General features: G+C 36.7%; 1 protein-coding gene across 1 annotated transcript in view; it reads right to left on the reverse strand.

Annotated features, from left to right (window-relative positions):
- Nucleotides 1–1,987, reverse strand: part of LOC106667014 (inactive tyrosine-protein kinase 7-like) — a 36,140-nt gene extending 34,153 nt beyond the window's left edge. Inside the window, exon 1 of the mRNA XM_014394606.2 lies at nucleotides 1,679–1,987. Coding sequence (XP_014250092.1) covers nucleotides 1,679–1,730 — 52 coding nt within the window. The 5' untranslated portion in view covers nucleotides 1,731–1,987. The remainder of the gene's footprint in view (nucleotides 1–1,678) is intronic.
- Between the last annotated feature and the right edge of the window lie 11,737 nt (nucleotides 1,988–13,724).

Here is a 13,724-nt window from a genome sequence, read left to right on the forward strand (position 1 = left end):
GGTGAATCACAAAAGAACAACTGAGCGTAATTGAATTCTTATTGAAAGAAACTTGAAAAATTGGTACGTACGGTCATACATAATATTGAAGATAGGCGCACGAGATAAGAGAAAGTGTCTGATTGGCATGCAGATGAAAAACAAAATTTTCGAAGGCTGAAACTCCATCTACACTGGAAGGACATCCCGGCAGGCAAATTCGACCAATCTATCAACCCCCGTATCAACAAAACTCCGTGGTATAAAGACGGTAATTTTACCATAAGGCTCTAATATTATTGGGATCCGAACTAATCACGCCATATGTGGCTTATACCTAAAAAAATCGCCCAAAGACAGACTGACCTCTGCGAACCATGTAATGTCATAATGATCTGTTCCAGTTTCGCAAAAGAACGAGGGAATTTATTTAATGCGTTATAACAAATGATGTCAATTGAAAAGCCGTCTAATTATAAAATGTTATTATACTTACAAAACCTTGAAATTTATAGAGCAATCTTAAGTTTTATTTATGAATGAAATATATTAATTTAACAGAAAAAACGTAAATAATTACATCCTCACGGTATAATAGTTTCTTGTCTTAAGCGCATTTTCCATGTCTCCAATGAAATCCTTCTCTGCCTCCAGGGACGCCGGACCTGGTATGGTGCGGTTGGGGTCAGTAAGGATATGGACGATACGAGGATACGAAAGAGCAGTTGACTAATAGCGAAAGCTAAGGTCAAAGAAAGGCTGAAATTCGAGGTGTTTTCGATTATACGCCATGATAACAGGAATATTTTGCGTAATAATTGCAATTATATTAAATGTATGTATATATACATATACTTTATAAATAATAACCTTTATAAATAATGACATATCGTAGACAAATAATGAACTTTCTTTTGCATAACAACCCAAACAAAATACATGCAAATTTCAGTAAAGATAGTATATATGTATATAGCTAATCACTAATTATATTGGCAAAGTAAGTCTTTACTGAAATTTGTACCTATTTTGTTTGGGTTCGTTTGCAAAAGAAAGTCCATTATTTCTATATAATATGTCATTATTTATAAAGGTTATTACTTATAAAGTTATTACATATAAAATATATATGACTACATCCCCGATAACAACTAAGAGAACATAATCTGCATAAGTTGGCCTATAAATCTACAAAACGTTAGTCATAAAGTTTTTAAAAATAATGAAAATTTGCTTAAGATTTCGTATCGAATGTTAAAATGGCCGCCGGGCGTCTGGGTACCGACTAGAAAGATTTGTGCAAATACAAAAGTAAACATCTTTATTGAGTCAAAATAACAAATAGAATCACGTTAGGAAGTAGAGTCGAGTTTTGGTCGTGATCGTGTTGAATATATATGACTAAGAGGGGAGGGAGTGCATTGTTACGATCGATCGAACCACCCCCCTCGGATAAGCCCTCCGCGATCGCACCTGCCCTTTCGTCCAGTTTGTTTTCTTAAAAACACAATCTCATTTGATCCACCGAGCCACGACAGCCGCAGGTAGCTGTCAAAGCAGGCAACTTAGATTAAAAAATTCGCCAAGAGGTTCACGCCGAAAGTTCAAAAACGCTTCAAAACTACGCTTCCCGAAAGGCACGCCGGGAATTTCTACATATAAAATCTCACACAAGAGGATTACCAGTTGTTAATCTTACCGTAGACGGCCGTATATCCAAACGCCAGGCATACGTAAATTGCCAACATCATGTCGACATGTTCACAGGCCGGATCCGTAGAAGGCAATGGCTTCCCGTCAGTCTTGACTTGGTTTGTTTAGGTCTTGCCGGTCTGCTCCATGCCATGTGCATAAACCGAGGGGGAGGGAACTCTGCTGCAATCTGCTGCCCTCCTGCGCAACATTGCCGTCCTTTGCCTTGAGTCCCATCTGTTAGAATGCGTTAGGTCTCAAGGGAGTCGTTCTCTTCCTTCCCCTGTGCTTGCCATAATTTCTATATCTCAAGGGAGAAAGTGTTGAAACTAAAAACACGGCCGTAAAAAATTTCTACCGAGTGCGAATATTGTAAACTGTTTCATATTCGAGACTCATACCTTCTATCCTCGTTAATCATGATCAGACGCGTGTTTGATACGACACCATCGGTCAATGTGAAAGACGGCTGCCTGGCCTGGTACGTTAACAATTGTCTTCAGTACAACAGACATCCAGATCTAACAAACACATAACATTATTGCTGTTTTTCTTTTGCTTTTAACCATCTGTAATACTGGGCGCCCATTGTAGATGGCCTGGCGGAATTTCTCTTTAATCAATGAAGCTATGAAAAAAAGTCTTTAATATTTTTAGTCTAGTTTAAAATTTCTATATTTTTTTGGTGAAAAAATATATCGGGTACTTCAGGTCAAATTCAACTTCAAAATTTCAATTGCGACACTAGATATCCTGACACAGAATTTTAAAGGATTCTTTACGTTGAAAACAATGATGCAATCGGATTTTAAATTGGTAAATGACAAAGTTATGGCAAAAAGTTTGAACTTATATAAACTTCGTTATTTATTAATCATCATGTTCGAACTGCCTTGCGTAAATATGCAAAGATTTTTCTGTTTTTAAAATCTCTTCACCGGTGCTCAGAGCGGTAAAGTTAGGGAAGATGGATTGACAAGCATTTTCTATCCTTTGCTGCAGTTCTTCGACTGAGGTTGCTGGATTATGATTGGCGCAGACAGTTTTTTTTAAATAGCCCCAAAGTGGAATTAAATCGTGTGACTGAGGAGGCCAACAGATCGGGCCATGAAATCCTATCCACCCATACCGGAAGTGACGATTCAAATAACGTCTCACCTGCAAAGAATTGTGGGCGGGGCATCCATCAAGCTGGAGAATCATTCTAAACGTTGTTGCAGAGGAACGTCATTAAACAGTTGGTTAAAAGTGTTTGTCCAACCTCCCTCAAAAAATTGAGGAACTGTGCACCATTTAAATTATTTTCGTAGAAATGAGGCCCAATTAATGTATTTCCGAGAAGTCCACACCCAACGTTGATCATACCACCTGATGATGATGACAAGAGTATGAATTGTTGGATTTTCCTCTGCCCACGTTCAAAAATTCGGACGGTTTAGTATGCCTTTAGAGGTGAACTTAGATTCATCAGTGAGTAAGATTTACGGAAGAATGTTTTCCTCAGTCTCCCAAATTGACATTTGTGCAATGAATGTTACAAACCTGTCATAGTCAGAGTCCCGAAGTCCGTGGACAAAATGAGAGCGATACTGCTTAAAATTGTAAGTCCAGGGTGCATATCTAATTTTATTTTTTGAAAAACCTAAAACCCTTTCAACATTTCGAAGGGAGGAAGTCGGATTTTTGCGAACATACTGAAAAATATTCCGCTCCTAATCGAAATTACGCTGCCGGTTTCGTTTTGCCAAATTGTCATTTTTTGTCCAATTTATAATCCAATTGCACCGTGGTTTTCAGCGTCAAACTCCTTTAAAACGATGTGTCTGCATGTGTGGATCGTATTTGAAATTTTGAAGTTGAACTGGGCCTGAGGAAAATGTATAATTTTTCTCCAAAAAAGGTACACATTTGAAACTAGGTTTTTAGTTGAGATAAAAAAGCCTGTGTCACGAGCGGGATTCGAACCCACGACCTTCGGCTAGATACGCCGCTACTGTACCACTTGAGCTATCGTGACTTCGATCTACTCGGACACTAACTTCCCATCTCAACCCCACCTTTTGAATTTTCCCTCCTTTTAGCCATTTTTCAAGTTAGTGTCCGAGTGGATCGAAGTCACGATAGCACAAGTGGTAAAGTAGCGGCATATCTACTAAACTAAAACTCAACTAAAAACCTTAATTAATTGAAAGATATTAATTGGTCAAGCGGACCACGAACACTAGTGAATTTGAAACTACACTAAAAAATATTAAACGTGTATTTTTTTTCTAGCGTTATTGATTCAAGAAAAATTCTGTCAGACCATCTAAAAAGGACACCGTGTAAGTACATTTCAGCTTTTATAACATTTCCCTGAGCTAATTGCTAATTAATTTAACGCCAAAAAAAGGATTGTGTTAAATTAAATTTTGTATTTCCATTTAAAATTCATGATATATATTCAATTTTAATGTTGATAATGTCAAGCCGAAGTCATTTCCGTCGTCTACGAGCAAACCTTTTGTCGCAACGCCCCGTGATCTCAGCGACTTAGCACGCCCCAACCAAAATAAATTTTTTGAACTTACGGAGAACTTTTGAATTATTTAAATTTACAAATGCAACTGGATTTTTCATGATGTTGAATATTAGAACAGTTTGTCTTTCATGAAGCTGTTTATAAATAATTCTCTTTAGCGCGCTCTTCTTTTTGCGAAGCCCTTAGACACCGACCGGTCAATGGCCATATCGCTCTCCCCCCAACGCTAGCGGTATTGTGCTGCCAAGAGTTTACTTTTCATCCTTTTGTAAGCAAATTTTTATTCATAAGTGAAGCTCTTCATTCACTTAACAAGTCTAAGTAACAAAACATCAACATTTGTATAAATATGTGCATATATTTCTACACATTGATCGTCGTTGACCTCCTTGGTCCTTCTTTGTTTAAAAAAAGTCGTTCGTGAGAAAATAATTTTTAAAATTAAAACTATTTTATGCTGTTTTCTTACAGAACAACGTAGTATAGACCAATTTGTTTACAGATTATCACCACGCGTAATTAATTAATAAACATTAAACAATTGACTTGGGTTGAAAACTGATTGCTGATTTATGCACTGCCCACCAAAAAAAAAGTTTTCCTAGCTTCAGTGATGAAGATCAAAAATCAATGAGATTATGAGAGAGAGAGTGATCGGTTTTTTCCATGAGCAGTAAAAACCCTGTTTTTGCCCAAAATGACGAATAACTCGAAAACGGTTGAGAAATCGGGCAAAGTGGAAGATGACCCATTGAAAGCCGCTCCATAAACTATTTCTCGGGTCCACAGCTCAATTCGAAGTTTTCGTAAAAAGTGCAAAAATTAACATGTTCCCGAATTTTTGAATTTACTGATGAATGACTGAAGCTAGGAAAACATTAAGAAAAGCCATCTTGTTCAGCGTGAACTTTTCTAAAAAAAAAAGAGACCTAGCGCAGGACTGTGATTTAAAAGTTTGAGAATATATGCATTTCCAAAGTTGACCATTTTTTCGTGCAAAAACCAGATGGTCGGTTTTCAAATGGTCTCAAATGCATACACACTTGCACAGTTGAGCCTACCACTTCTCGCCACCGCCTACCACCTGCAATTCCAGCGTTTGTGATTTCCAATAAATTACCGGCGGCCCTCGAGAATTTTCGGGTTTTGGGTTGCGCTCCAGGGGCTATCAACAGTTAGGTCATCAATAGACCATCGTTCGTCGACCATCAGTCTTCCATTCGCACTCTCAATCACGCATAAATATATTATTTCCTATTATAACAGTTTGGTTTACAATTGCAAGCTTAAGGCCTGAAGAGGTCAGAGGTCGGGGGGAGATAAGCAGGACAGTGCAGGCAGGGATTTTTTTCGGACACTTGCCTTCGGGACCCAGCATCGGGACATTTTGGTTTTTACTCTCGGCCTCTTGGAAAAGAAAATCATGGTCCCAGAAACTCGCTTCTCAAGCATAATTCTAATGTCGGGTGGCATTCCTACGCTCTCTCTATACGGAGCCAAGGACACATCGAGCAACCTGCATCTATATACAGGACACAAACGCGGCCCAAAAGTAAGTGTCTCGTGCGTCCACCTCGCAATACATAAAAAGATTAATTAATTCAAGGAAGTAAGTTGGTCAATAGATATGATGGACTTATTTATTAATATTATTGACTCATTCGTTAATTTTAGTGTTGATTTAACTGTTATGTTCTTAATTCTAAATTATGTATTTCTTATTTATAAATTATTTGTTCGTGAAATCGAACAGAATCAATGTATATTGAGTGCATTATAGGTATGTTAGCTTAAGGATCACTTTGGTCCTACATTAAGGTAGGAATAACAACTAGTACATGAGTACGTTTTGAGCTCTAATAAGATAGGTTCAAAATAGTAAATTGAGACGAATAAAAATCATTTCCTACACACATGATTTTATATAATTGGGTTTATTCACAATAATTGTACGTTTGTTCGCCTTGAAAGGGGTACGGGCAGTTGTTCAATAGGTACTAGCAGTAAACAGTTAAAACAAACAGGTTGGTGAAAGTTCAATAAATGAGTGGTATTTCAAATGAATTCAAAATAAAAGGAGAAGGAGTTTCATATTTCATACAATAAACATTTATATTCGTTATTTAAATTTCTAACTTGATTTTGCAATGACGAAAATCAAGTAGGTAGCTTAATAATTACAATTAATTAAGGTTTTTAGTTGAGATAAAAAAGTCAATGGCTCGAGCGGGATTCGAACCCATGATCTTCGGCTTGATACGCCGCTGCTCTACCACTTGAGCTATCGTGACCTCGATCCACTCGGACACCAACTTCCCATCTCAACCCCACCTTTTGAATTTTCCCTCCTTTTTGCCATTTTTCAAATGTCGTGTAATCGGATTGGATTCTCGACGACAAATGAAATGGCCACGGAGAGCTTTAGTGAAGTATACTTCATTTTAAATCATTAAATTCACTAATTTCGTGGTCCGCTTGACCAATTAATAAATTACAATTAATTAAGGTTTTTAGTTGAGATAAAAAAAGTCAATGGCACGAGCGGGATTCGAACCCACGATCTTCGGCTTGATACGCCGCTGCTCTACCACTTGAGCTATCGTGACCTCGATCCTCTCGGACACCAACTTCCCATCTCAACCGTCAATCTCTCCGTGGCCATTTCATTAGTCAATTTAGCTTAATAATATTATAGCGTGGTCAATGTATGTTTACGGCTAGTGAAATCTAAACTTTTGGATGTCCTGGACAACAAAGTGTTGATCATTTTATGTATGTTTATTCTCTTTGCCTTGTTTCTCCTCGCAAATGCAAAAATTTCTGCAAGAACGATTACGTTCAGCGGCAAAACCTCGTCCTTAACAAACCTTATTACCTCATTTAAACAAAATAACAACCATTTAGAACAAAATCTAAATAATTCGGAAAAATAGAGTGGTTTTAATTGGATATTTATGTCTGGTCTGATGTCAAGCCTCCACGCGCCCCTATCAACACCAATAAAAACCATAATGAATCCTTTCCGACACTCTTTATTGCTATTAATTCGTGTGCATCTCTTTGATATTAAGTCTTGGGTCACATACTTTAAGTTTGTGAACTTCACTGAAAGAATATTGACTTAAGCGTTATCCGGTTGTTCTTGATTGCCTTTGCATTATATTCTTTATATTAGTACCTCTATAGTTTAAGTGGAATAGGATGTACCAAGTATAAAACAATCGAACAATATGATAGGTTTTTGATTTTGTCAACTTTCCTTTCCAAAAAGCAAAAACAAACATAACAATGATTTAAGGTGTGTTAAGCTCACTGTAGTAAGGTCAGCTACTTGATTGATAACACGGCGGTTTTGATGATGATGGATGCTAGGAAGGGGTTTTTTGTTACCTAAGCACTGCAGCCAACAGGCTTATTATACTTCCCTTGATCCTTAGTTCAGGCTTTGATTTGATCTTTCTCTTAAAAGTTGGTCATTTACTGACGTTGCTACAAGTCGTTTCCCTGGGTTTTCTTTTTATCCCAGATTATGTTTCCATTGAGCGGTTGCTCTTCATTGATGATGATATGGGTGACTGGTTTTTCCTCATTAATGCATAACTTACAAAAAGGGCCATCAGTCCTATCACTCATCTGAGTTTAGCGTTCTGTAATTGTAGCAATGTGTGGTGATTAGTGACCGTTAGTCGATGATTATTCAGAAATCGTGAGATGGGGTCTGGTGTGATGTAGGTTTCAGAAAAGCGTTTTCTTTATCGTGCGACGTTTCGACCTTTATTGAGATCATCTTCAGGGCCTGGGATTTACAAACATTGTTGTAAATTTAAACAATGTTTGTAAATCCCAGGCCCTGAAGATGATCTCAATAAAGATCGAAACGTTGGCACGATAAAGAAAACGTTTTTATGAAACCTACATCACACCAGACCCCATCTCACGATTTCTGAATAATCATCTAATTGTAGCAATGAATTTGCCAGTCCCGGTGACGGTTCATTTAACATATGCTTGCTATCTAGTACCTCTAGTGTTTATCATGTCTCTTTGCATGTTTTGGGTACATTCTGTGTTGTAGGATTCTATGTTTCTTTTTGACATCCCAAGTATAGGTTTAGGGCCTATATATGGCCATGCAAATCCTCCTTTGGTCAGTGTATCTGCCTTTTCGCTAACCAAAATTTCTTTGTGTTTAAGATATTATCAGGTTCTAGAGTTTCGCCAGGTTTTGAAGATTTTCGATTGATAGAAACGCGAGTTTTGATAGAAATGATGAAAATGATTATGTAGATTCACTTTTTTAAATGATTATTCTAATGTCAGATTTAATCTAGATATTTTTAATGTGCTAATGTTTTATTAGCTGCTTGTCAATACGAACTTATGAGGATTTTGTTTATCTGTTTAGCCTCTTTTAACATTTTCTAAGACACAACCCTTAATGGCATGTATTTCAGAGTTGTATTTCCCTAACAAGCCTGATTGCTCATATGTCTTCAGAAAATGCCTGCTCCGGTTCCTTCATGCTTTATGGAGCCAAACTGTATACCACATCATTTATGTGATTTCCTCCAGAATTCTTCTTCCCATTTGAAGTCTAATGGAATGTTGTAAAGAGTGTTTCCATGATCATGTCTCCTTTTCTAAAATAGATACCTGATTTTATTAACTATTGTTGGGTGCCCGAAGTTACCATCCAATTTAAAGAGTTGGAACCGAAATGAGCTTTACCTCTTTTCTTCTTGCATAAATATATCCAATGGAAGTAGGTTTAGCAGTGTTTATAGTGAAATTATTTTAAGGGCTCATTTGATACATAGGCCTAATGTTGTAACCTGTTGCCTAGGTAACTTGTTTTTTCTGAGCTTTGATCAACCAGATTAATGAACCAGTGATAATTTGGGTCTTATTAGTGCCGTATACAGCCAATGAGCCATTTTCGGTCTTAAATCCCATGATTTTCCTAGAACAACATAGCGAAAGAAAATGAATAAGAAAATACCAAGATCAGAAAATAATTTTCTCGAAGGGAGATTGAGAGTAAAGGAAATTTATCAGTTTTCAAGGTTCATACTGCGTTAAACTGTATACTTACTTATTTTAAGCATTATTAAGGGTTTTGATAGAAGGAAGTAAATAATTTATATTTTAGTCAACTATATACTAAGTCAACAGCCAAGGGCGCATTTACCGAATCGACGGTTGATTGCCCTTCGGGACGTTCCGGAGATTGCCTTTTAACTGGCTGTTTACTTATGACCCAGTTGTTATCAAGCGTTTACTTAGTGTGCACTTCTAGTTTTTTCCCCTTGGTGTCTTGAAATGGTCTTACTGTGTTTCCTTTTCCTCCCGCGAGGGAGAATTAATTTGGAAGAAGTGGAAAGGAAGGAAAAGCTATAGAGAAAGTTTCAGGGATCCACCGCAGAGGAAGACTAAAGCCTCTAGAGAGGGCCGGACATAAATAAACCGGGTCGGATATTTACAAGTAATACTGTCTCTATTAACTTTAACTTTTCTTAAACATTTTGTGCAAACCAAATTCAATGAAAATACTGACTTAATAAAACTAAAAGCTTTTCTACATTTTGTAATGATATCGTTATTTACTGTCATTAATACATCAACTTTTAAACATATTAACTGTTAATATATTAAAAACTCCCCATGTAAGTTCGTCAACGCATGTTTGTCGTCAATAATATTGTTAACAGTCTCCACAAATGTGAGGCATTTAAAGACGCATTTAGTTCATCTGTCGAAAATCACGTGTTAATAATAATACGAGTAGGGGGCGTCGGTAGCCACAACAGTTTAGGCGTTGACACGGCGCTCATCACTGTAAGGTGAAGGTCCCGGGTTCGAATCCTGCGGCCCTGCATGCGACCCCGACATACTTTCAAATGGGCTTTTTTTTTTTAAACAGCGGCACCCTGAGGTTTGATATGACCTCTGCAGCAAAAAAAAAAAAAAAAATAATAATAATAATAATATGAGCACAATATCTAATAGACGTTCGTTTCCACATAAATCTTGCAATGTTCGATCCGATGCTTCCGACGATATTTTATTCTCCATTGTGCATTCATCCCATATAGTTACCTTCCAATGCTGATGTACTTCACTCATTCATGATATTTTTAAATATTGCAAGCTTGTGTTTCACTGTTTTCACGAATAATCTAGCTCTCGGTATGGTCTTGATTTAAAAAAAAAATCATTCGTTACTGGAAAGCTTTCGACCTATTTTAAGGTCATCATCAGGGCAAAACAATATTAAATATATTCACTAGTTTCGTGGTCCGCTTGACCAATTAATATCTTACAATTAATAAAGGTATTCAGTTGAGATAAAAAAGTCAATGGCACGAGTGGGATTCGAACCCACGATCTTCGGCTTGATTCACCGCTGCTCTATCACTTGAGCTATCGTGACCTCGATCCACTCGGACACCAACCTCCCATCTCAACCGCAGGAGGGAAAATTCAAAAGGTGCGGTTCAGATGGGAGGTTGGTGTCCGAGTGGATCGAGGTCACAATAGCTCAAGTGGTAGAGCAGCGGCGTATCAAGACGAAGATCGTGGGTTCGAATCCCGCTCGTGCCATTGACTTTTTTATTTCAACTGAAAACCTTAATTAATTGTAAAATATTAAATATATTTACACTTTGAAATAATTAAGTTTAGAATTGTACTTGGAATACCTACTCGGTACCAGAATGGCTATTAACACAATTGAACCATTGTTTTATTTCATCCTTTGTTACTTGCCTTATCACATCTTAAACATGTTGTTTTTCTTGAAGTTCTTTTCAATAATTGATTGTACAAATATATTTAATTTATTGATGATGAAATTTTTTCGCGTTGTAATTCAGTCATTAGGTATTCCATTTAGTGCTGCTCTGTTATGAGAATGCTTTACTAACAATTATCACACACTTGATTTCAATCAAAACCAGCTCTACATTATACATTCCTGTTGTGAATTGCATTTCATGGTTTAAACATACGAAGTCAGCACAAAAGGTCTTCACCCAAAAAGTCTTTATATTTTTCCTATAATTCATATGGATTTGATAATGAACATGTTTAATTACAAATAAAGCGCGAATGGATGAGCAGAAATTGACGCATCAATGTTGTGCATCGTTTTCCAATAAATTCATTTTTTTCAGTGCTTCAGTATATTGCACACAAACTGTTCTTGACTTCTGGAATGTTGTTGGACCATGAACGTTCATCGCTAATACATAAATAAACTTAGATTACTCAGAGACCTTTTATTCAATTCTGATGGTCAGGCGTAGGGCGGTGATTGTCAGGCCAAAAGGGCGGTTATGCGTTCTCCCGCTTTCACCACTGCTGCCTCAACTAAATATACTAACACCAGTGAAATGTTATCTTTACATCAGAGAACCAATTCTGTAGTTTATGTGGATAAAGAGGCTCAGCGCAGGTATTGCGTCCTCCGAATGTGAATTCGAAAAACGAGGGAGGCGTGTAATGTACTCAGTCGAAAGGTCGCTGACAATCTATAAAAAACATGGAAAATTTTCCTTATATATATACATATATATATATATATATATAAAATTCTGACGTCCCTTATTTTTACTTAATATAATATAATATACTTAATAAGAACAGAGTGTGAAATTTTCAGCGAAACTCGTTCCGTAGTTTTGACGTCTATTGTTTTCAGACATACAAACATTCGCAAATTAGAGAGATTGTAGTATATTAAAAATTCACTAGATTATTATTTTTTATATTTTTTACGAGGGTTCGCAACTGCAGAGGTCATATCAACCCTCAGGGTGCCGGTGTTTTTGAAAAAAAGTCCATTTGTAAGTATGTCCAGGGCCGCTGGATTCGAACCCCGGACCTTCGCCTTGCAGTGATGAGCGCCGTGTCAACGCCTAAACCGTTGTGGCCACTAACGCCCTCTCATTATTATTTATTGAATGTAAATAATCATTTTTAAATGCGGTCAATTTATTTTAAACAGTACTGTAAATTTATATATTAGTAGTGTTTATTATGCGGTTCAGATTATTATATGGAGAAGAACAAGAAAACCAGTTTTGTGAGTGTTATCAATTTATATTGTCGGTCCGCTTATCCTGCGCTCATCCATCATTACGATAATGAATTCAGGGAAAGGCTGTATTTTTAATATAACTGTTCGCGCACTTACCTTTCCTTACCTTATCATCTTCGTCACTGTTCTGTTGCATGGTCTTCAAGAAAATGTCTTTTATGCAGGGTTCCAATCTACGTAGACGGTTGAAAAAAAGACTAAATGCTGGGTTTACCAAGCTTTCGGCACTTTATATTCGGCCAGGCCTTTCCCAATGATGAAGAAACGATCAATATGTAAAAACTATTGTACAAGTGTTTTGAGTTTAAGGCTATGGAGCACATGGCCAGTATAATATATTTTGACGGTGAAACAGACATCTTGCTAAAAATCCATATAACTAAAGGTCCAATGTTTTTTGGTTCTGACTAGCAATTTCTTTCAGGTACTTTTGTGATCACAGAGAGTATTATAAAAATTGCTTATACATATAAAACTAAATTACAGCTTTTTACAAAAACTATGTACAAAGGATTAAAAATTAGAGAGAGAGAGAGAGGGTGAGAAAGCGACGATTGGATGCTATGATTGATCCATAGCCTTAAACCCAAAACACTTGTACAATAGTTTAATAGTTTTTTCATATTAATCGTTTTTTCATCATTGGGAAAGCCCTGATGATGGCAATATAAAGTGCCGAAAGCTCGGTGAACCCAGCATTTAGTCTTTTTTCACCCGTCTAATGACCTCTATGAAGATTCGAACCCTACGTAGATTATCTGCAGGTCGATCAACGAACATCATATCTCTATTCTACGAAAATGCCTTTTGTTAATGTGGGCCGTTTCTGTTATTGCTATTAACGTAGATTCATGTCAGTTTTATGTCATTCCACAAAAATTTTTTCTTACAATCATTAATAAAGGCTTTTTAATTTACTATTGTGACAATGAAAACGAATGGATGTACGCTAATTCCTTTATCAGTTTTATAACTTGCTGTCCAATTTGAATGGGATATTATGGTTTTAGTGAAAAAGTTTTATTGAGAGATTTTATTTCTCGTTATTTTGTTAAAATTTCTTAAAGAAGATTTGAAAGATCTTCAAAATCAATTGTAAAGGAACTAAAGTGCTGGATGAAAATCCTCATCAAACCATCCAAGAATTGGCGGCAGACATTGAAATTAGCAGAACGACGTTTTCGGAAAAATATGAGTGAGTTTTGGACATATTGGACATCGGCATTTCTTGGGCATATAACCACGTATGAACCTGGATCACCTTAGACAATGGAGTCAGGGATTGGATGCCATCCGTCGCCTGATGAAAAGTTAATCATGCTGAATCATGAACGTATTTATCCATTCGTAATAAAGACTGACAGTGAAAAGGATCACAAGTCAATATAAAATGAAGAGTCATTTCTTTTGGAATGTTGGGTAGAAGTAGAGATT

Source organism: Cimex lectularius, unplaced genomic scaffold, assembly GCF_000648675.2.
Source record: "Cimex lectularius strain Harlan isolate CLEC.00 unplaced genomic scaffold, Clec_2.1 scaffold142, whole genome shotgun sequence".
NCBI classification, from domain to species: Eukaryota; Metazoa; Arthropoda; class Insecta; order Hemiptera; family Cimicidae; genus Cimex; species Cimex lectularius.